We start from the raw sequence: 23,052 nt of genomic DNA, 5'->3' as shown, positions 1-23,052 counted from the left end.
CCCTTCCACAGTACAGATGATGATGGTATCCACTGCTGGAGCAAATACAGCTCAAGATTTTTGATTCCACTAAAGTCAACCTCATCTCCTTAGAAGTTGGGGGGGGGAAGTTTGGTTTTCTCTTTAGGGAGGATATGGTTGAGCCTTTCCTTTTTAAGATGGGATATTTCAATCTGCTAGGTGGCTGCTCTGTACCAGACTGAGAGTACTTTGACTCAGGTTCCCTGCAGAGTCTGAGCCCATGGTGCTCCATGAAAGCATCCTTGAAACTGGACACACAAACTACATCTGAATGCTTTTTTTTCTGACTTGAAGCTCTTAGCTGTTTGTATGTGAGGAAAACAAATTAGAAGCAAAGCAACATTTTAATTTAGATAGCCATTTTTTATTAAGAAACGTTTTAATGCATATGTATTTAAGAGAGAAATTACAACAATATGAAAGTGTCCATTTTCAAAATATTCTATCAAAGGAGTAGTTTCAAAAGCATAATGTAACTCCTTCATAAAAGCTGCCTTACAGGAATACAAATGCAAAATCCTTTTCACATTATTTGGGAAGATATCTTTTTGTTGAATAAAAATATAAAGTACAGTATTTTACCACATTCTGACAACACTGAGTTCTTAAGGAATGGAAGATGGGAGGTTCATGCAGCCTATTCATCATGATAAGATGTTTTCTTCTCTGTGGCCATCAGTTTTATGTTTGCAGACAAGGCTTTTCTTGGTGGGATGTTAGCAAAGAGTACGAAAATCAGATTTTACATGGTGAAACTCAAAATAAATTGCCAGAGAAAAGAATGACCCTCTAGATGCTAACAAAGGGAAAACAACAATAAAAACTTCTATAGGAGATGCATTTTCAATGGAATGTGTGTTTTTAACTTTGCATGTAGCTTTCATTGCAAAACGAACAGCTATAATCAAACACCTTAGTTAAAACACGTCAGAAAGTCACCCTTCATCCTTCCTCAGACAGAATTCAGATAAGATATTCATACATACAAGTATAAAGCTAGTATAAATAACAAATTGGCACAGCAATAAATACCATTGATTCTTTAAAAAAATAATAATAATAATCCAACCTTAGGATTTGACAGCTGCACTTTGAAAATACCACACAGGATGATTTCTCATTTACAGAAGCTGCTTTTCCACCACCAGTTCAGTTACCTCTTTCCCCTCCACATGTAGTTCCTACCTCGCTCCTAACTCTCCATGCTTCCTTTCCCTGATTCAGTCTTTGGTCAACAGTTAAAGGCAGAAAGAAAAATCAAGTGCTCTTGAACAGCGTGTGATGCACAGGATAGCACAGGGAGCCTTGGGTGACTGAGTGATTGATTTCTGTAGTGCAAAGGGCAAGGCTACTCTTCCTGATGCATCATGTAAATAATGTCAGGCAGAGAGCAAAGCTTCCAGCTCAAGGTTGAATTTTGGTCTAAAGCAAGAGTTCAATTTTGGTCTAAAGCAAGATAAAGCTTTTACTGAGTTCTCACCTCAGTCTCCAGTTACTCCTGGCCAGGTCTCTGCCACCCTTTGCTCAACCTCGCAAGAGAAGGACATGGTGCTGGCCCACAAGAGCAGTTGCACACTCTATGAGTGGTCTCAGCTATATGAGTAGTGACTTGTCACCAGCACAAGTTTCAGGGTCCAGGTCACAGTGTGAGACTCAAGAAATGCCAGAGGAAGACAGTTCATAAGGCACCCAACCAACCATCACCTAGCTGTGAGTATTCCCTAGCCTTGCGGCGAGTCCCTTTCTTCCCTGCTGCTACTCCTGTATTTCTCCCAGGGGTAAATGCCCTTCCTTCAACACAGTCTTCTCCTGCAACACTTCCCTAGTTTGTCCTCAGAAGTGAAAGCTGACAGGTGACCCCATTTCCTGCAGTACCTCCACTTCCCAGATACACAGTCCCAAGGCCAGGCACCCTGGGTTTCACCACGGTGCTCCAGCACTGCCCCATCTCAATGCTTCTGACAAAGCAGTCTGCTTGCCCAAGCTCTAACAGGAGATTAGCAAGTGCCCAAAGACTGTTCCCTACTGGTGCTGATGCCAAATGCACTGCCTGTAGCAAGGAGTGGAGCAGGTTATTGCAAGGCTGTACAGTCACATTTACTCCCTCCATCTTTTCTCTGGAAAGCCAGCATTTGCCCTAGAAACTAAATCTCCTCATTAGCAAAGGATGCTATTGAATCAAAATCCAAGGATTATTTAATGTTCCATTTACTCCACTGGGAATTGATCAGACCTCCAGCTGTGCTTTGATGGGAAGCCTGTGTGAGATGAATGAGCTTTGTCTGTTGGAACCAAGATTCCTCAGCACTTTCCCCAAAGTAATTCCTGGCTTTTCCACTCATGTCCTTGGCAAACCACTAGCAATTGCAGGTGCTTGTGTGGAAACAGGAAATGGACCCTATATATAAGGTACAGTCCAGGAAAGACAGAAGGAATCCTGATTTCTTTCTGTCTTTACCCTTAAAACAGAGGATCTGATCCTACTCACATGAAGATAACACTCCAATTCTCATCAATTACAGTGGCACCAAACTTTTCAAAACAGAGACACAATATACATAAAGCACCAGGTTGGTAATGGTAACAATAGAAGGAATGTCAAAATCACACATACATATTTTAGGCACAGCAGTTACTTTAAAGGAAGTGAGGTGATGTGGTCCTAGCTAAAACACCCTCTATAACAGAACTACTTCACAGAGAAGAAAATGGTTTTTTACCTGAATCCACATGAAAACAAGGTAGTCCCTGGCTAGCCAAAGTGCCTCTTTGGCACTAAAGGTGCCTGCTGCAAAAAAGGAGTGCTTAATGAAACACCTCTCTCAATGTTCCCAACACAGGCTGCAGGAAAGTGGGAAATTTTCTTTTGAAGCAACCTGCTCTAACAAGAATACAATCTCACTACAATTTTTCATTTACAGTACACACTCATAGACACATACAAACACGGGCATTGTGCTGCACAGTTGTGCTTCCCCCTGGATCTCAGTGGATTACCCCAATACTGCAGATATCTTTCCACAAACGATATAGCAAAAATATTGCATGCACAGACAGGAATTGGGAGAAAGATAATTCTGGCTGAGAGAGAGGATCAGTGCAAGAAGTGGCACCTGTCCCCATGAGTATTTTACAATGAAAATGTCAAAGGCTCACCAGCAAACAGGGCCATGACCACTGGTAAACACTGAGCATCAGCCTTCATACCCACATTCAAGAAACACCACTCCTTCCACAAACTGAATAGACCCTCTCTTGCTCCAGGCATCTCTTTTCTCCAAAGATATGGTCAGACATCCTCTTCTAAGTCTCTGGAGCAATCAAAGGTGTGACTGCCCTCAGATAACATGCGTTTGTTCAGTAGCTGAGGCTACAACATGGTTGCAAAGGGCCTTGTGAATGCATCTTGCCTCCTTCAGTGTGACGCTAGCCAGGTGAGCTGAAGCCAACTCCTGCAGATGGGTGGGAAGAGACACCTGGTGCATGGCACCTCCAAGCAACTTGCAGCATGATCGTGTGGTTAGACCTCCAACAACCCATTTCTTTTTGTGCTAAAATTTGTCACCAAAACCACAGAAGCATAGGAAACGCCAAGTAACATCAGATCAGTGTCGTGGCTTCTAACAAGCACAACTACTATAGAACCAAACAAATACAAGCAAGTGTCACCAAGGTTTCTGATCTTCAGAGAAGGGCTTTAGCCATGTAGCTGTCACTTTAAACTCTCACCCAAAATACCTATAAATGCCACCCGTTGTAATGCTGTCCACTTTTGTCAATATCTGATGCTTCTTAGCCTTCCTATGTTCTTAGTCTCAAAGACTTCTGCAGGCAAGGAATTCCTCCACTACAACAACATTGCACTGTACAGTTCATGTACTTCTAGGTTTAAAACTCCAGGAGACTTGCATGAACCAACATAAAGTTAAATAATGCAGGACTTCTACATAGCAAAGAAAACAAAATATTATATGACAAAGTGAGGTTAGTTTAAACTCATATCTGCCCTCAGTGCTAAGTAATAAACCAACCTGTATAGAAACATATTTTTCTTGAATAGTTACATCTTACTATGTAAAAATTAGCACTGTGAAAGCAAGCCAATTTGTGCAAAGAAAATCACCAACCCACCAAAAACCAAACCAAAAACCCAAACCCCAAACATGAACACCCTTTGGAAATGCATGAAGCGTTGCTTTGTGCTGCATGATAACAGTGAAATGTGTTCGTTCCCTAATACTGGTTATCTGCTTTCTGGGTCCTACAGTAAGAAATCTTGGAGACGGCTTACAATGCTTGCCTCTTACATCTTGAACCTCCTGTTGATGAAGAACAGAGTGAAACACTATTAAGGTTTATTTCAGTTGCAGAAGTTTTAATATCAGGCCTAGTCAAACAGCAAATCTCTGTCTGGACTAACCCGAAGGTATTTCTTTTGCAGTCCCTCCAGCATTTGTCAAACATTTTTGGGAAAAGTTCTCCACAAGGAGCTACTGGGACCCACCAGGGCAAACCCAGCAATAGGAGTTATTTTGAGCAGGTTGTGCTCATCAGTTAGTAAGATATTCAGCACTAATATAGGAGGAAGGCTGGCTAAGAAGCTTATTCTGGGCTTGAAAGCCAGAGCAGAAAATTATTGGTGGGCAAAGAGACTTGGTGGAATATCCAGCAGGGAAGGGAGGGATTAATCATTTGTGAGCAGCCCCAGTAGTAGAGCAAATGGCACTGGGAATGCCTCTTCTACCTGCCCCTACCCCACAGCTCTGCTAGCGATCATGGACTGCAGCTCCACAGGCCACTGTGAGAACGGAGGAGCACAGAGGACAGTCCATGCTCTGCTCTCGTTGCTGTTCAGCTCCCACCATGGAGTGGCTTGAGAGCAGAGGTTCCTGAGTATGCTATCCAGCCAGGAACCATCTCCATGGTCTCCCTTCTCTGGGACCTCACCTGCTGTTAGCAGCTGAGTAGCACGTCACGGTGACCGCCCAGGAGAGGTGAGGTGACAGAGAGTGAGCAGCCACATGCTGCACAATAAATGCCTGAGGCATGAAGTGCAGAGGTAGGGAGCTCAGGGTAGGAGGCTGATAAATCAAGTTTCCCATGCTCAGTATGAGCATGGTACCCTGACAGAGTGGTGGGTTAGGCATCACAGCAAAGTGCAAGTGTATTATGTGCAGGTTTCACTCAGAACAAGGAGCCTGGTGGCCTCCATGTTTTGTGTGAAGTGACCTCTACTCCTGCTCCAGCCTGCTCAGCCTGCTGCAGTCTGGATGAGGTCACTAAGGCTGTTACAAGTGTTAGAAGGTAAATATCAGGTAGCAAAAAACCCTGATATCCCAGGCTGTCCTGTTTAGCCTACAAAATGAGAACACAAACACAAACACTGCTCTCAGTGCCCTATGGACAACTAAGGTTGTGTGACCATAGCCAGAGACAATTGTGGCTACTCTCAGTGAAGGTAACCTTAAAAAACTCATTCAGGCACAAAGAGGATAACTAAGCCATGAGCAAAATTGTCCTCTTCAAAGATATTTTTTTTCCTGATATCTGTTAATTCTACTTCTTTTGGTGCAAAAAGACAAGATACACCATCCTTGTGGGAAAGAAACAGCTGGGACATCATGGAGCATTGGCATATCTCTGGGACTTGCCTAGCATCTCCTATAGGAGAGATGTCAACCAGTCACCAAGGCACCAAACCATGCTGACACCATCCAGTGCTGCACTTGTTATTAAAACACACCAGTAACAAATTGAAAGCTACTCTCTATAGTTTCACTCAGTTTGGTATTGGAGCAACACAGCCAGCTAAAATTGATAAGGCTTTCAAACATTTACACTGCTTTTGACTTTGGTTTTGTTTCAGGGTTAGTGTGGTCTCTTTGGATGCTCACTTTCCCATGTGCATAAAAATTCCTACCTCTGTTGTGGCTGAACTTTTCCCCTGTAAAGAGTTTTACCTATACAGTATTCCTTTGCAGGGAGGGTACAGATGTAAACCTCAGAAAATACAGAGGGAAAAGGGAGGTCTGGACAGGCTAACATATTTGCCCAAGGTTACTTAGGGATGGTCAGTGGAAGAGCAGGGACTTGAACCTCAGGTATCCCAGCTCAGAAACTAATGCTTCCTACCATTCTTTCTCCCTGGAGACTTTAGTGGTGTTGCACGGGAAGGGCAGAGTGGGCCCCGTTTCTTCTGTTGCTTTTTTTTATGAGTGCGCTGACGTGGTCTAAATTAAGAGAAAAATACAAAAAGACTGCCATGAATTATCCGTGTACAAAGGCCTTATTCACTTCCATCCTACGGTCCCCTCACATCTTGCTGGCAGGCTGATGGCAACTGACGATAACATCCCCTTTCATATACCCTCTGCCCCAGAGGAGCACCAGGCAAATCAAAGTGCCCTGTCGACAGGACATTTGCAAATTCTAAGGCCAGAACAACTCTTTTCCCCAAAACATCGACTTCTTCCCATATGCCAGACAGAATCTGTCGGCCAGGAGCCTTATCATCTACACGGTACACCCTGAGGTACAATGAAAGCAAAGGGGAGGCTGGATGCCACCCAGTATTCCCACTAACATCAACAAGAGCTGGTGGCTACTCTGTGGGATTTGTGGGTATTTGGAAACTTAAAACAAACCTGTAAAGATAGTTGCCTACGTTGTCCCCATCACATGGGACACTGAACCAGCACATGCTTGGTGGAATGCCAGCAGGTAGTTTGGATGTCTTACACTTTAGCTCTTACTTATAAATGAGGTTAGAAGTTACTCTCAGCCTCAGAGCTGCCAGGCTGGGGCTTACAAATACTGTGTAGGTAGGCAGCAGCAGGTTTTGGCTCCCACTACAGCCAGCCACTAGAAGTTTCCTTTCTCTCAGTGGTCTCAGAGGAAAGACTTATCTTATTTGACTTTATCCTCTCCAGATCCATCAGCACTAATCTATGCCAGCAGTAGCCACTAAGCTTAGCAGACTCCAGCATCTCAGGCTGAGGGAAGGCCTGAGATGGGACTATATTAATGAGAGGGCATACAACATGGTCTCTATATATTTTGGGCTCTGTTAACACCACAAGGGCCTGATTTTGCATACCCTTGTGTGAAGGAAGAAGGGAAAGGCAGTCAGCGTGTTGAAAATGATGACTGGGATTGCCTGGAAATGGTAAATGATTTGTTAGCTCTTTCAAGAAAGGTTGATTTGCCTCTTGTCTATAAAATGGATGAATATTGAATGATGTTGGTCAAAGCAGCTGCACCATGATTTTTAAAGCCAGTTAAGGAATTTGACTTCCTGACAGCCTGAATGTATTTTACTGATGTTTCATAAATGTGTATATTACATGGAGATGTGATGAACGTAAAGCAATAATAAAGGCTAAAGCAGAACTAGCAAGCAAAATAATTCCACAGTTAAATCCATCTCTGGTTTCACAGTCAACTCTATTGGACTACAGTATTCTGTGAACTTTTTCTTGCCTTTAGCTGCAGATTAAAATACAGAAGATACTCCTGTACTGAAGCACTGACATAGATTAAGATGTCTTGACAGTTTGGATTTTACTTAAGCAATTACAAGAGTCCTTTCTACAAAATGTATTGATTTTATTCCAGAAAAATAAATTCCCATGTACAATTGGGTTTTCATAACATGAAACAATTAGCCATTTTATTGCTAGTGCATAGAGGGTAATGTCACATTTCATACAATTTCAGTACAAGTGAAAAAATATAATATATGGCTGATTGAAATGGATAGCTACATTAACATTTATAGATCTATATAGATTTATTTTACAAGCTGTTAGTAGCTTTGAGGGATATCGGTGTTTTAAACTACCAACATTCATATGGCTCCAATTCAAATATATGAATTGTTTGATGTACTATAAATATATTCCAAAGTACATTTCATTGAAGAAGTCAAAGCTGTGCACTAAAATATATCAAAAACATGCCTTGTGAAAATGCTACAGACAGAGCCCTGACTGTCTGTGGAGCATGAAAATGCCACTGATGCTAGCATTACTAGTTGGAAAACGAAAACCGTGCCACGATTACAGGATTAGGTGATGGAGATCCATGCTTTCTGTCATCTTAGGTCATGTTACTGGGACCAAATCATCTTCCATTATTCAATGTAAACCATTAAGAATTCCACCATATTGGTAGAATTTCTTCTGGATGAGCATTAGGTAAACAAATCTGTCTGGAGATCAGGCATAGACTCACTAGTTTCAGTAAAGCTAGCCAAAGATCTCCACTAGTGAAAGTGAAAGCACAATATGTTCCAGCTGAGTTGTTCCCCAAAGTCAGGCAAGCAGGATCTGAGCAAATAATCACATTTTCCCAACTCTACAAATTTTGTACGTGTCTCCTAAGTTTCAGGTCTTATGAACAGCACCAAGAGCTTCATAAAGGATGATAACACACAGAAACTTAGGCAGGGGGGTTTGAGGATTTTCCCAGGTTGGAAAACAAAGCTCAAGCCCCTAGGACACATGGGCTACACTCTGCTCTTAGGTTGGTTTGTGCCTGAATCAAAACTCATCCTGGCAGCATTAGCCTGGATCACCTCAAGAGAGAATTTGCCCAAAGGACAAGAGGGGTGAATGCTGGCAGCAAAGAAGGCACTGAGCATTGGATGAGAGATGGGAAAAGCTGTCAAGGCTGGAATCACAGTCATTTTATTAGCTGGCTTCCTTCTCACTTTCTTCTGTCTCTTGACCCCAGTTTGGTCCCAAAAAAAGGCCACATGGAAGAATTTTTTGCTTCTGGAAGCATTTTCCCCATCCTTCTTGTAAAAACACAGGGGAACTCTAGCTCTTGTTTGGCAGATGTTTTTTAAAGTAAACAGTGGAGGACACTCAGCTACCTGTACTGCCTCACATCTGCCCTGGGGCTATGCACTTCCCTAAGTTTCTCCAAGAATGCATTGCTTTTCCACATGACTGGATTCCAGCCCTGCCTTTATGTTCAGCATGGTTACAGTGTGGTTACTGAGTGGGAATGTAGTGGCAAGGATGGGAGGGATACTGAGTGCACAGGTAGACTTGTTGGCCTCAATGTTGCTGCTGGATCAACCACAGCCCAGGCCTCTGGACTATCAAGAATATGCTTTGTACCATCATTTGTCTTATCATCCATCCCAGAAAGGCTGGAGGACCCCCACTGTAACTCAGCAGAAATTTAGCTTAGTAAAATCGAACTGAGATATACTGGGTCCACCTCAGAGTAGTCATAATCATTCACTTTCAAGAGGAATAAAAATAGATTTAAAGAGTCTGAATTTTCTAGGTATGATGGGTTTTCCCCTGGCCTTATCAGAGAGCCTGATTCATGGCAGCGCATCTCATCTTGGCTGATATCAATATCACTCCTCACTGGCCAGCAGAGAAAGAATTTAGTGCCAAGACCCCCTAGGTCACAGCTGCCTGTGCAAACAGACCCTCGATGTAATAACATGGAGAATGGGCTTCAAAGAAACTGGAACAATATAGATTCTGAAGTAATTGTAGTTTGACTTGGGGAGGAGGGAGCATAGAGGAAGCATTTTCCTTGGGAGAACGGCTTTTATAAAAAGATGAGTTGGGGACCCCAGAACAGATTGATCAGGATAAATTTTGCCTCAAAGCCTGGCAAAACTCTTATTTTAACATTTAGGATATAATAGAAGCTGTTGTTTTATTACAGACTAGGTCAACTCCAAACCCATCTTCAGAACATTATCTGATTCCACGAGTACCTTGTCCACATGGTAAAAGCCAGCCCTTAACGTTCTACCCTTTAATAACTCAGGTTGTTAGCTGTTAAGTCCATTTGTCTCTTGCCTTACTTGTTTAAAGCTTTCTCCAGATATTCCTGGATCCACTTTAATTTGGGATCAATGCACACTTGCTTGCTGTTGCTCTTGAGCCTTGCACTGCCAAAAGAGAAAAGTCAGAGTGAGTCTACCATGCAACATTCCTGAGCCCACACCCACAACCCACCTTGGGAGTCTACTTTTTTGTGTGTCCCTGCTGCTCTCAATTAGCCCATGAAGAGGATGGGTTATCTTTGTCATCCTTGAAGCACCTATTATAAACATGCCTGGGTTTGAAGCACTGGTGTCATCTGTCTTCTCTGAGGATGATTCTTGTAATCTGTACTGGAGGAAGGTGTGCACCTGGGGGTGGGGACAGGTAAGGACTTTGTTTCCCAATGTATATCTGGGCTGATATAAATTCTGTGCTGATGACAATTAAATTTCATTTGGAAGAACTGATGTGGTATAGGTAATTTTTGCAAGGAATTTATTAAAAAATGGCCTTCAAATTCAACCTAAAATTGAAATTTCACATGTTTTGAAGACAGACACCAAAGTCTGCTTCTTGGGTATTCTGAAAGAGTCTGGTCACTTGTTAGCTTTTTGTTTTATGCAAGACTGAACTAACAGATTGCAAACAGGGAGGTGACTGGAAGCATCCTAGAGCCAGAGGCAAGTTTTCCCTCCTGTGTTCACTCAGCACTGGAAATAAAAGTTGAAACCTCCTGAGGGACTTCTCCTGGATGTCCAAGCTGCATTTTCCTCGTTAGACTGTTTAGCTACTTTGAATTCCCCAAGTGTGGTATTTGGGCTATCTGCATTTTTCATACAGAAGGAGTGCAAATGCTTCTACTCATAGGAGTAAGGTTCAGTACTTGTTTAAGCATTTTGCTGGATGAAAGCCAAAATATTCCTCATATAAAAATTAAATCTTCAGAATATAAGGCTTTGCAGTAAGAAATAAAAGGTCAAAAAGGCTCCCTGGTCTGAACTTAATGCAACAACACAATGGAATATAAACACATTGAAGATCCAGTCTTGCAAGCCCTGCACCAACAAAGAGATGAATGGACCTAATTCATATTTCCCTTACAGCATGGCCAAACTGGAACGGTTCCAGTGAAGTGATATCAACAGACAGTGAGAATGGATTTGCTAATGTTAGCAATGCCCGGAACTCTTCAGATGGGTACAGAACCAAAACCACACATAAGCTATCAGCCCCTGCTCCTTGTACAGTCACATCAGAGACCTGGGCAATTAGATGGCATGTTAATCTGAACTGGTTTAGGCGTCTACTTTAGGATGCAATTAATTGCATGCTGAAAATGCCTGCTTCCCTCATTGAAAAGCAGAGAATTTAGAGTGGGATTTGTAGAAGTAGACACTGACAGAGGAGATTTTGGGATTTGGAGAGATGACTTCCAATAGAAACAAAAACAAAAGCCTGCTCCTCAGCTTTCTGTTCAGGTACAGGTGCCCTTAATTAATAAAGGGGAATGTACTTGTGGAAAAAAAAAGATAAATTATAAACTCTTTCCTTAAAACTGTATGATTCCACTGACATTTTGTGTTCCTGGAAACTTTTTAATATGCTTTTGCTTTCACTGCACAATGCATGCCCACCAAACTCAATGTGCTTAAAATCATCAAGATGAGAATTTTATATGCTATGTTTTGATTCCATTTCAGCTTCTATTTTGATAAGGAAGACCTTGTTCAAATTCATAATATTTCAGGAGTATTTGGAGGTATCTTTTAAGTACCTTACTTTATAATACAACAAAAAGACAGTGTGTTCTGTATGCCACTGAATCCCATTGCAAACAAACATACTTGGGTCAGGAATGAGCAAGAACATGAGTTTCTTTTGTTTCTGCATTTCATGCTCTTATCTAACTAATAATTAAGATCACATTATTAATTAAGAAATAAATATATACTTTGTCCTGTTACAAATGCCTGTCATTTTCTTGAAACTACTCCAGAAAAAAATCCAATCCTTTACAAAGCCTTGGCACTGGAACCATTATGATATCCATTGACAGTCCCAGAGCACAATACATACACTACTGCATTTTGGATGCTTGCCTGTAAATTTGTTTATAGGTAGAGATCAGTTAGTTACAGCTGGTTTTGCCATTTTTGTGAAAGGAAATTATTTCTCAGCTGAGACGTACATGTTTCTTACTGTCCTCCACCAAATCCTAAGGCAGAAGCACAGATGAGAAAATGTGGATGATCTATCCAGAGTGGTTTAAAAAGGAAAAAAAAAAAAAGAAAAAGAAAGGAAAGAAAAAAAGGTTCAGGAATGGATGTATTCCCTTCAACAGATCTGTACATTCCTGAGAAAGCTCATGAAACCACATCAGCTGAGTGCAGAAATATTTCAGATGACAAAGATGGATTTCTACAGCATTCGAGTTGCAACTGGAAAGCTCAACATAGATGAAAGACAGAAGTAGTGATGGGACTGCTACAGAGAAACTCAGTCTATTCATCGAGATCCTCTTACTCAGGTCAGCAGCAGTAAGACTCCTTCAGAATGAAAATAGATGAATGCTATTTTTTTTTCTTCTGAAGATTTTGAATTCGGGAAGTGGAAGGAGAGGCTCAACCCTGAACAAATGAACCAAAAAACCTGACCCTGCAAAACACACACACATCTACAACCACATTTTCCCTGAAAATAATTAATTGGTGTCTTTTTATTTTTCACCAAAAGTGAAGATGTTATTTTCCATTAAGTACCCATCGTTTCTGTCTTCTCTGATTGACCAGCACCAGTCATGGCCTGGTAAATGTGTGCCAGCACATGTTTAGGGCCTGTACCTCCTGTGAAGGCTGCAGGAAATCCAGGAATTCCTTTTGCTTGTTTAGTTGCTCTCTTATGGAGAAGTGGAGCATTAGAAGACTCAAATCATTCTATTTTCCCCAAGCTGTGAAGCTCCACATCCAAGACAACAAGCAAGGCTGTCCGACATTTCTGTTCACATACCGATAGGGGAACAGGACATGGGACTGCATAGTCACAAAGAGATCACAGAGGTAAAACACAGCTGGGAAACATCCACTTGAACTCCTTTGTATGGAGTAAAGCAGGGTCCATGTGTATCTGACACACGGGGTGAAGAGACGAATTGGAAGTCGTGGTATGAGACAGAGCAAAGTTCAGCCACCAAAGCAGGAGCCAGCTGTGCAGCTCTTCTTTTATACACCTGAGATTTGCACCCAGCTGAGAAGAGTAAAACTTACACAATCTGAAGTGAGCAGTTGGGCGTGGAGAGGATTTTGAGGTGCTTGATGTTGGCTCTTGCCACGTTGCTCTCGTAGAATCGACAGGGGCATCGGTAAGTCAGGCTGACGGGTTTCTCTGAGGGACACCGGGAGAGAAAGGACACGTTACTCCCTCTTGCTCTCGGTCAGCCGAACAGATACGCACACCTGACAACATCCCTTCAAACATGCAGGTGAAAAACACAAAACAACAACAAAACAACAAAAAAACCCAAACCAAACAAAAAAAACAGGAGAAAAGCTGTAGCTTTGGGAGGGCATTTGCCCACAGCTCACATCACAATCTTTTTACCCCAGCGGTACTCAGCCTTTCAATAATCGTGCGCGGGGTTTTAGAAGACAAAAGAAGGAGAGCAAATGGAGATAAGTAAAGAACAAGAGATTAGAAGAAGGAGCCGCTCCATTGTGCAGGGATGCTCCTGGTAATTAGACAAAATAAAGGCCGAAAGAGGGGCACTTGTCCTCAGTGTTGTTCTTGTCAAATGATTTTGACCCGAGGCTAAAGTAGAAGGTAGTCAGAAGAAAGCGATGAATTCCAAAGAGTTCAGATCAAAACAACTCGGCTCAGGTGCAGGCTTTTTCACGGGGGACTTACTGGCTACAGAAAAGCTCTCAGTTTTTCAGGCTTTCCCAGGGCCCAGCTGCTGACCTTTCCCCACTGCAGCCAGCCTTTGCTCCCAGTCAAGACACTCGCTTAAGGAGGTGGACTCCCGAGATGTGGGACCACAGCGGTTTCGCAGGAGAGATTTGGAGTCTTTTTAGCTCCTAGCCTCAGGCGAATTAACGGCTACTGAGGAGACAGTTATCAGGCAGTGCACTCTCCATATACTAACCAGGGACCACCAGTTTTGTCACGGCGTCACTAGGGATAGAATTAAGTTTAGCCCCCAGGGCTAAAATCATCCATGTATACGCATGCACAACTAAGAAATGCAGACAGGCAATTGCCAGACTCTGATGCAGTCCTGCTACCTGATTTCTCCATGGCAGGACTTAAGTACTGGCAACTAAGTGCACAGAAGTAAGTTCCTCATTCTGTGTGTAAGCTTCAAAGCTCCATGCACACTAAAATACAAACACTAAAGCCTTGCATGGAAGCCAAGAAGGAGCTGCTTAAGGTTTAAAAAATTTCCCAGCGGAGCAGTTTCCAGCCTCTGGGAGGAATTAGATTCATACACCTAACCGATAAGATTAGGCTCATGCTGTAGAGGATCAGATTTGTATCTAACAGGGCTTAAGATCCTACATGACAATTTGCCACCCTGTTCATTTATCACACGGGAGCACTAGCAGCACCTAAGCCCAGTTGCCTTAGAGGCAGATGGAGAACTAAAGAGCAGGAAAAGGCTTGGAATTCTAAACTGCTGTCTAGGAAGGTGAGAAAAGAGACAGCTTTGCAAAGTGCTGCTGATCTGCATATATTGCACATTTACCGAAGACTGTCTCTAGCATGTATAACCATGGATAACACAGTAAATCTATCCTGTCCTCAGGAGGCAGGAACAGGGTTTTTTTTTTCCCCAAGTGTCTCAACTAAGTGATGAGCCAGAATCAGATTCCACATGGAGATGGGCAAAGAGAGAGGAATTCATTAGTGAGAGCACAATTCCTCCAGATTCAAACCAGGATGATCAAGACTGTAAGTTAACAAATTTGGAAGACTTTTTCTGACAGTTTTATGTCAGTCCAAACACTTATATCATCTGTGAGTTATTAAGTGGGAGGACAAGCTCATATCTGCAAGGAGAGAGGCTGCAGGGTGGCTCTTGCAAACATGCGCTACATTGACTAGTATTTTTGTGGAAAGAAGTGAGAAAGACACTAGGATTTCTCACTGCAAATCGGTGCCTAATTATCTACATATCTCTGAGTTTGTACCTGAAAGGGAGACTGAAATTAATTACAGTCATACAAAACCACCCATAACAGCTGCAGTGGAAGTGTCTCTGCAAACTTGTACCAAGGAAATTTAAGCAAGTTTTACCCTAAACAACATGCAGAAGATGAACCTTTCAGATCTATGGTTTAAGAATGTAGTCCTATCCTCTCTGACACTAGGATAGGAACTTCAATTCCATAGCATTTGAAATCAGGTACAGAGAAAGTTTAACCATGATTAACACATCTATAAGTTCCAGAGTTGTTTCCTGGTCAAGAAAGGACATTAAGCACAGCAAGGAAGCGAGGGATCACCAGAATTTGGTGTGGTTCTGTCACCTCAGTGCGAGGTGGAATGACAACTCCCTCCCCTGCACAACAATCCATCATTTCTGTGCCACTTGCCTGATGGCCAGCAACAGGCACCAAGCACCACAGAGCGGCAGCACAGGCACCAACAGGGTCAGCTCTAAGCATCACTTACAGGCACTTGAATGGAAAGGAAAGCTATATCCAGGTGGGCAGGCTGGGCATGAGCAGAAAAAAACAACTGATCAAAACTTCATTTTACTTCTGTTCATCCAAGAGTGTATTTGTCAGAATCAGGAGAGAGCTGCAAAGCCTTTTAGGACTAGAACAGCTCCACTTCCCTGGGAAGTGAGGCTGTGACAGACAGATCAGCCTTACCACATTGGCTAGGGATAATTTAAAGCTCACCTGGCCTCCAGGACACTCTAAATGCTCATCTAGATCAAGACTGAGCTCACTACGTGAGACTAAGACACAGGCAAAAACACTTAATTCTTCTCATTGCAAGCAGGAGGAGTCTCTCCCTTACGTTAGTTTTTCTTCAGCAATTTCCCTAGTCAGGTAGCCAGCTCCCAGGCATGCTTGCCCCGCCATAAAGGTACTTGGTGTCATTTGCTGCCAGCTAAGGAGAGCTGTCATGCAGGGAACAAACCGAGGTTGAGCCAGGCAGCTCTACCAGCCTCCTAGCTGCATGCCAAGAGCCGCCAGAGGGGAGACAAGCAGAGAGAGCGAGCCCCAAACATGCTCGTAGCGGTGGGGGGCGAGGGATTGGGGCTGTCCCTGCCGCCTGCGGCCCTTCAGCTTTGTCCTGACTTATATGCGGTGCTCATTTCCCAGCCTGCAGCCCCTGCTTGGCGGGTAAGCTGCTGGGGCAGAGCCCACCGGCCCAGCCTTCCTCTTGGGGGTTTCTCTGGGACAGTGCTTGCTTCAGGATGGCTTTTTTGTACGTTTCATCGGGACGAAACTGCTGCTGGGACAATGTTGTAGAAAAGCATCAGCAAAGTTATTAGGAGCAATTAACTCCCTCACGCTAAACAAAGGTGGCACCAGAGAACACCTTGGGTGGGGAACAACCGAAACAGGAGAATAGGACGGGAGCGGCGGTTTGAAAGGGTGTTCGTTACTGAGCCAGCAAGCTTTCGATGGGGGGACAAAAGGTGTCAAGTCTCCGCCAGGCGAAAGCCTAGCCGCAGGGAGAAGCCGGGAGATGCCCACAAGCTCCAGGCAGGACCCTCGACCGGCCACCCGTGGGGAGTGCTGCCGCCCCACGCTATCTCCTCTGCCGTGGAGCCCCGTGGACTTGGGCTCCCCACTGTCCACTGACGCGGGGCGGATGGTGCGGCCATTAGCCCGCGGTCTCCGGGTCTGCCCGCACTCGGCAGCTCCCACGGCCAGCAGCTGTCGAGCAATCGGCCGGCTGCCGCCGCGGCCTGACTCTGGGGACGAGCAGCGGGCAGCGCGGTGCGGGAAGGACAGCCGCGATGTTGCTGCCTTCGCTACAAATGCTGCCGCAGCAACCCTCGCAGGCTGCCAGCCCGCGTCCCTCCAGAACTCTCGTCAGCTAAGCTCTCCGCTCAACCCCCGAAACCCCTCCGTGCACCCTCTCCGGTAGTGCGGTGAACTCCAGCCGAGTGACCACTTTGGTTCAGCTCTGCTCTAATCGAGGGAAGATAGATCACGGCAGAGAATCCGAAAAGAAACGGAGCAACCGCCTGTCCCTCTTCGCTTGTAACTTTTAGTTCGCGTTTTCGGTTGATTTTTGTTTTGTTTTGTTTTTCGGGAAATCGATACGCGTATTTTGCAACCCAATCACCTCCCTACAGACCGAGTGCTGATGCAAGTTTTCACCACAGCCGATTTCAATCGGTAAATTTGGCAACGAGGATTGCTTTGACCAGCGTTCTTCTTAAGAAAGCGAGCGAGCAAGGGAGAGGAGAGCCTGCCTGCTCCCCGCGCACACCCGCTATGGCTTGGAGCTCACCAGACGCGCACACCTGAGTAGCGGCAGGAGCCAGGGCCGGGAGAGCGGGTGAGCTGCGGGGAGAGTGGTGAAGAGTGAGGAGTTCCGCGGAACCGCGGCTCCCAGACGGGCTCCCCAGCGCCCGCAGCCAGGAGCGAAGCAAGCGGAGAGAAGCAGGCCTCGGCAGCTTGCTTACTTACCCTCCGAGAGGGAGATGATCGCCAGGGCGAAAGCAAGCAGAGCCAGGGCTCGGAGGTCCATGCTGGGGCGGCTGGCGGGGCGCGGGGCAGGCGAAGGACTGCTCGTCCCGGTGGCTGCGGCGCTCTGCGGGAGTCCCCTCCTCCCCTCCCTCTATAGAGGGGCCGGGACCGCCGGGCTGGGGGAGGGGAGCCAGGGGGAGTAGCTAGGCTATGATTTATTGCCCGTGGCATGTTATTACATCCTTCCTCTCTTAAAAATGCTTGGAAAGGAACCAAAAGAGCGAGGGCTTCTCTCTTAGCTCCGTCAGCCCGGCAGTCTTGCCCCAGGCAGAGCGCTTGCCCCAGCAGCCCTGCGACCCGAGCCTCCCATGGGACGGCAGCGGCGGTGCGCTCCCCCCCGGGGGTCCCGGACGCACGGCGGCTGGAGCTGCGGTGGGGAGCCGATCTGTCGGCCACTGCATCCCGCCCGAGACGGGGGAGAGAATGTTTCCTCACCAGACTACACCAGTTTTGGTCCCTTATGCGCACCTTGGCCTCACTTCTTTTGAACCAGGGGCTGCTGAGGGCTGGCACAGCTGTGGGTAAGCATCCTGTAAGGGTTCACCACTCACATCAAGAAGGGAAGCAAAATCTCCCTCACTCCTGTGGGTGCGAATCTAAATTTAGACCGGTGCCCCGAGCACAGATCCAGCGTCTTATACAAAGCATCTCCCCAGAAGTTTGGGGGGTTTGTTCGTGTGGGTTGGTTTTGGTTTTTTGGTGGGGTTTTTTTTTTGTTTTTTTTTTTGTATGTGGAGTGAGAGGAAAAACGGAGAGAGAGGGGATTTAAGGCTCTTTTTTGCCTCTACTTACTTGCTGGCAACATCATCTTTTCCTATATTAGCTGAACTCAGTTGTACATTTGCTGCCACATTTGTCCTCCTTTGTATTGCAAATGCCGCTGGGCTCCTTGGCACCTCGGCTGAAAGCCCCGATAGCACTGCAGAGCCGGGAGGTCTAAGCGGTACCACTTACCCTGAGCTATTACAGCATTGTCAAGTGTAATTGATTTCAGCATGTCCTTGTTGTCTGCAGTCCAAGCCCGTGAGGCCCTGTTTGTTGACATTCAATACTTTAAATAAATATCGAGGCTTTGATTGAATTTGGACCCCTTAGCTTCATTTAAAACAGGCTCCCTCGGTAAGACTGAGGCAAAGGGGGGTGAGTGGGTAAAGCTAATCCTGGTCTGGAGGTGTTTAAAGGACAGGTCCATGATGCCTACCAAAGACAGCACAATTGGCTTTTACCCTGGACAGCTTCAAACTCTCCCAAGCCATAGCTCTTGGTGTTGGAAAGAGGGGGCAAATCCTGTACCTTTGCTAACGTGTGGCTGTTTCAATTAGACGATTCTAACACTGAGGGAAATGCTTGCACTGACTGCCATGAATTGTCTGGCTCCTTGACACATCAGAAAGGCTGAGTCTTACATTCAGCTCCTGCAAATCCAGTTATTTGTATTTCTTTGTCCCTGCTTACCTGCAAGGTTTGAAGAAGTAATTGTAATCCTACTGCAAACACTGCTAGAAGTGTCAGTGTCCCATGAAGTGCTGCAGCTGGCACAGAGGAACATACATCCACAGAGAAGAGCAACAGTCTTTGCTATTACTACAGGCCCAGAGAAAATCATTCCAGGGACCTAATCAGAGAGACCGAGTGGATGTGTAATGAGATCAGATTTAAATCTGAGTGGCAGCCTCCCCCTCGGCACCCTCACACATTACACGTGTGTTGTAACTAAAGGGGAAAATGAATGGATCTTAGGTAATGTCTGGACAGAGCTTCAGCGACAAAGGACGCAAATGCAAGAGCTTTCCTTACACCTTTGGGTAACTGAGTACAACGAGCTTCAGATAGGGTTCATGCCCTCCTCATCTTCATGGCGGGAGGCTGCCTCAGCATCCCATGCGCTTGAGCTGCCCTTCCCCTCTGCTACAGCCTCCTCTGTGTGGGAGACCAAGTCTTATGGCAGAAGGGAGCACGAGTATCCAGGACTCCTCAGCGGGCAGCACCCCTTCATCCTCTCCCTGCCTGCCCCAGCGGCGAGCGCGGGGCAGGTTGCGCAGTGCCTCGGCAGAGGCGAGAGGGTGCGGATCTGCCTCCCTCCAGCGGGGCTAGCCCGAGAGAGGGTTTCTTGTCGGGTGGGGAGTGTGTGTGAGTTCCGGCACCCGCTGGCGGCGGGACGCAGCCGCCGCCAGCTCCCGGTGCTGGGTAAAGTCCCCGGGGAGCTCCCCACGGGAGGCGAGTCCCGTCCGCCCCAGGCGCGCACACACATACACGTACCCGCCGGTGCTCTGCTATGCAGCCGTCAGAAACTTAAGCAAGCGTCGCGGTATTTCTCCAGGGCAGTTTTAATTTGATGGGTAACAGCAAGCGGAAGGGTTTTTTTGGGTCAGAGCAAATTCAAGCGCTGAAAGGGGGCTGTGGCGTGATAGAGGGACAAAAGACATTATAAACACGGAGCCCAATACCGTAGGGTTGCCTTCACCGCTTCGACGGTATATTCCTTCTACTGGGATGAAGGAGAGACCTCCGTAAGATAAGCAAGCTCATCTGAGCACCGAGCAATTTCTATGAACTGCGATTAATGTTCTGTCAAAACCAAGTTTCTGCCTGCAACAGTTTTGAGTTTGAGACTTAAACAGTAACAAAACAACAGACCAAAACAAAACAGAGGGGGAAACAAAAGGAAACAAAACAAAACCAAGGAGTGTCTTATGGTTTGCCCTCTCTGAATCAAGAATTGTGAACTTAGGGAAATCTGAATGGATTGTACTTTTTAAAGAGAAGTCAAGTGACTTGGCGAGTGTTACAGTCCTTAAAAAAAAAAGTTGTTTTCGATGTAACATTAGCTCCTGTAGAATTGACCAGTGACTGAATACTCAAAAGATCCAATTTGCATCCCTCCGTGAGCTGGTTGTCTGAATCCCACCTCCCTCAAAACATCTGCAGACAGTAAATTTAATATTTTATCTGAATCCTAACAAAGAAAGGATGAATTCTGAAACCTTAAATAGACCTACTCTTGATTTCAACACAGCTTGAGACAGCCTTTTTTAATAATACGATATTCCACAATTTTAGTGTTTGTATCAAATTACATTTCCTCTAAAACAAGGAGATGGCAACTTTTCAGTTGCTTAGAATTTTAGACTGGCATAACCCAGCAATGAAATCATTGTTATTATTATTATCTGAAGTTGCTTTAAATCTCTACAGATTGTGTCTAAAGAAAGTCTTTTCTGGCCAATACAACACAATTAATTATTATTAAGATTTTGTGTGTGTGTGTGAGTTAAGAATTAAACTAAATGTCCTCAGGTTGGGAAAATAATGCTCCTGTTCTCATCTTGTTCTCACTAATACTATTTGGCTGTGATCTTCCTTAATATTTCCTGGATTTATTATATGTAACTAAGCACATCAATTTTTGGGCAGCCACAGTGTTGATGCAGAATCTATGTTTTCAGTGGAGCTGAGAGTCACAGTACATCTCAGCAGTTTTAAGTAAAATACATTACAAACCAAGCATGTTAATGCCAGGAAATTCAGGAATCTAAAGTTAAGGATGATTACATTCTGAAATCTGTATGTATTAGTCTGTGGGACTGCACTATTAAAATACCAAATCAACCTTATATGTGCCTTGTAATATCATCCACTAGCCCACATAATAATGGCTACAGAAGTTTTGTATCTCTGTCTCTAAATTAAGCTGGTGGTTTATGTTGTTTTGGTTTGGGTTGGGTTTTTTGTTTTGTTTTGTTGTGGTTTTTTTTCAAGATATGGTCTAAAAAGTATGCTTAAACTTGCTTATTTTCACATGTCGGGATGCTGTGATAAGAAGGAAATGAAAGAAGCTAAACTATTCAAAACATTAACTAGAAGCTAAACTATTCAAAACATTAACTATTGCATGGTATCCTTAGGGTGCTGAGCTACAAGCACATGCAGATTTTGAGAGTTCCAGTATTTTTATGTTATTTTATAACTTAACTCTGAAATTCTTTCATTTATCACACTTGAAAAAATATATACATGCATATAAATTTGGTTAGATTTTATTTAGTGACTAATTATATGCCCCTATTTTGCTTAAGATTTTTTTAATAGTAGTTTTATTCTTATGACATTCCTACTTTTTTCTTCCCCCCCTCCCCAGTACTGTCAATCATCTTAAAGGCTTTGCAGTCTTGTTGTGCATCCAAGCAGCATCTAGAAGAGGCCAGCCCTAGAGTGGTGTGAAGATCTTTCTTGGCTCCTGTCTTTGACCTTCCTGTTTCAAGCATTAAGGCTACTTTCCTTCCTTATTGCCATGCAAGAGTACCAAGCTTGTCCTCTACACTTGCAATGAACAGGACTTTTAGTATTAAGCATTTGCAACAAAGCAGCATAAACAAAGAGAAGTGACGCGTTGGATTTTGTCTGCTCTGCAGAAGGGAAGAAAATAATTTCCCCAAACAACCAGCTTTCAGACAGAATTGCAAGAGGTCTGTCCTCATTGTAGTAAAATAGCCTCATGTTCATGCACACAGAGATATCCATAATGTGTGTTGGCCTCCAAAGATTCCTTGGAGGGCAGAGAGAGAGATCAAATAGAGGTCGAGTAACTGTTTATAGATGGTTAACTAGAGTGACAGAGAACTGTAGTAGCTGCTTTTCTAGCAGTGTTTCAAAGTTTAAACTTCTTCCCTGGGATTTTTGCATGTGATTTCAATGGATGTGAAATTGGCCCTTAAGGGTCAAATTCATCTCTTCTCTTATCCCAGTGGAGCACATCCTAAGTTGGTCTAACCTTTCATGAAGAAACTCAAAACATGATAAATTCTGATTGGGTTTAAGTTTTGTTATGAACATAGCTCTTGGCTCTGTTCTTCTGTTTCCCGAAAGCTTGGGGTAAAGCAGAGCCAAGTTTGACGTGTTCTGCCTCTCCCTTTGAGCATCAAGCTGATGCTGTGGAGGAGATTCTATTCCAAGAGTGTTTAAAACTGTGTGTCTTTGCTTGGGTTTCGCTTGAAGTGTTCAGGTTCATTGACTTGCAGGCCACTTTGAGAAACTTAAACCTCAGCAATAAAGGTTCACTATTCCCAGCAAAAGGAGGCACCTGAGAGGCCTGGCCAGGGTCAGTCTCAGCACTGCCTTTGTATTTTCTCCATGAGAAACTGATGCACAGAAGATCAGAGCATCAGCAGATAACAAACCCGTGTCTGCAGGGAAAAGATCTTGCCTAATGGCTAGGTTACAACGGTCAGAGGTGCTCACAGCACCCACCTCATTTCTTTCAGGCTTTCTTTGGACACTGAAACACCATCACCCAAATACTTGTACACTTTGGGGTTTTCAGACTCTGAAGCATATTTTCCATCTGTCTTCCTTCTTCAGCAAATTCTAGGGGCCTCATTGTTTTGCTTGTATTGGCGACTTCTATGGTACAATAAGAACACATTTATAGAGCAAAGTGATCTGATCTCAAGAGTTTTTCTTTAGTTTAGCTGTAGTCTTTTCCTAGGGACTGAATTGCTATTTAGCAACTGGAGAACATGCCC

At 44.4% G+C, this 23,052-nt stretch overlaps 1 protein-coding gene across 2 annotated transcripts; it reads right to left on the bottom strand.

Moving 5' to 3' along the window:
- Nucleotides 1-363: 363 nt before the first annotated feature.
- Nucleotides 364-17,961, bottom strand: CXCL12 (C-X-C motif chemokine ligand 12). 2 transcript variants are annotated; one of them, XM_064144754.1, is made up of 5 exons: nt 17,471-17,961; nt 13,082-13,199; nt 9,857-9,943; nt 6,154-6,251; nt 364-4,340 (listed from the first exon to the last, which is right to left on the bottom strand). In XM_064144754.1, exons 1-5 carry the CDS (start codon nt 17,529-17,531, stop codon nt 4,309-4,311), a joined length of 396 nt encoding a protein of 131 aa, XP_064000824.1. In that variant the 5' UTR covers nt 17,532-17,961; the 3' UTR covers nt 364-4,308. The 2 variants fall into 2 exon arrangements, with proteins under 2 accessions (XP_064000824.1, XP_064000825.1); XM_064144755.1 differs by lacking the exon at nt 6,154-6,251 and having other exon boundaries at nt 17,471-17,935.
- Nucleotides 17,962-23,052: the final 5,091 nt, after the last annotated feature.

The sequence above is a fragment of the Pogoniulus pusillus genome, chromosome 6 (genome assembly GCF_015220805.1).
Source record: "Pogoniulus pusillus isolate bPogPus1 chromosome 6, bPogPus1.pri, whole genome shotgun sequence".
In the NCBI taxonomy this organism is placed as follows: Eukaryota; Metazoa; Chordata; class Aves; order Piciformes; family Lybiidae; genus Pogoniulus; species Pogoniulus pusillus.
The sequence above is the reverse complement of the archived record's forward strand: the minus strand, read 5'-3'. Positions and strand labels throughout refer to the sequence as shown.

Bases quoted from the DNA above. Each gene is read 5' to 3' on its own strand.
- CXCL12 (XM_064144754.1), bottom strand. From the start codon at position 17,531: ATGGACCTCCGAGCCCTGGCTCTGCTTGCTTTCGCCCTGGCGATCATC. The intron at 9,944-13,081 runs GTAAGTTTTACT...CTCTTTTGGCAG, and splicing joins AACTGCTCACTTCAGATTGT to TGCAAGGCTCAAGAGCAACA. The intron at 4,341-6,153 runs GTAGGAAGCATT...CTTCATCAACAG, and splicing joins GTCTCCAGGGAGAAAGAATG to GAGGTTCAAGATGTAAGAGG.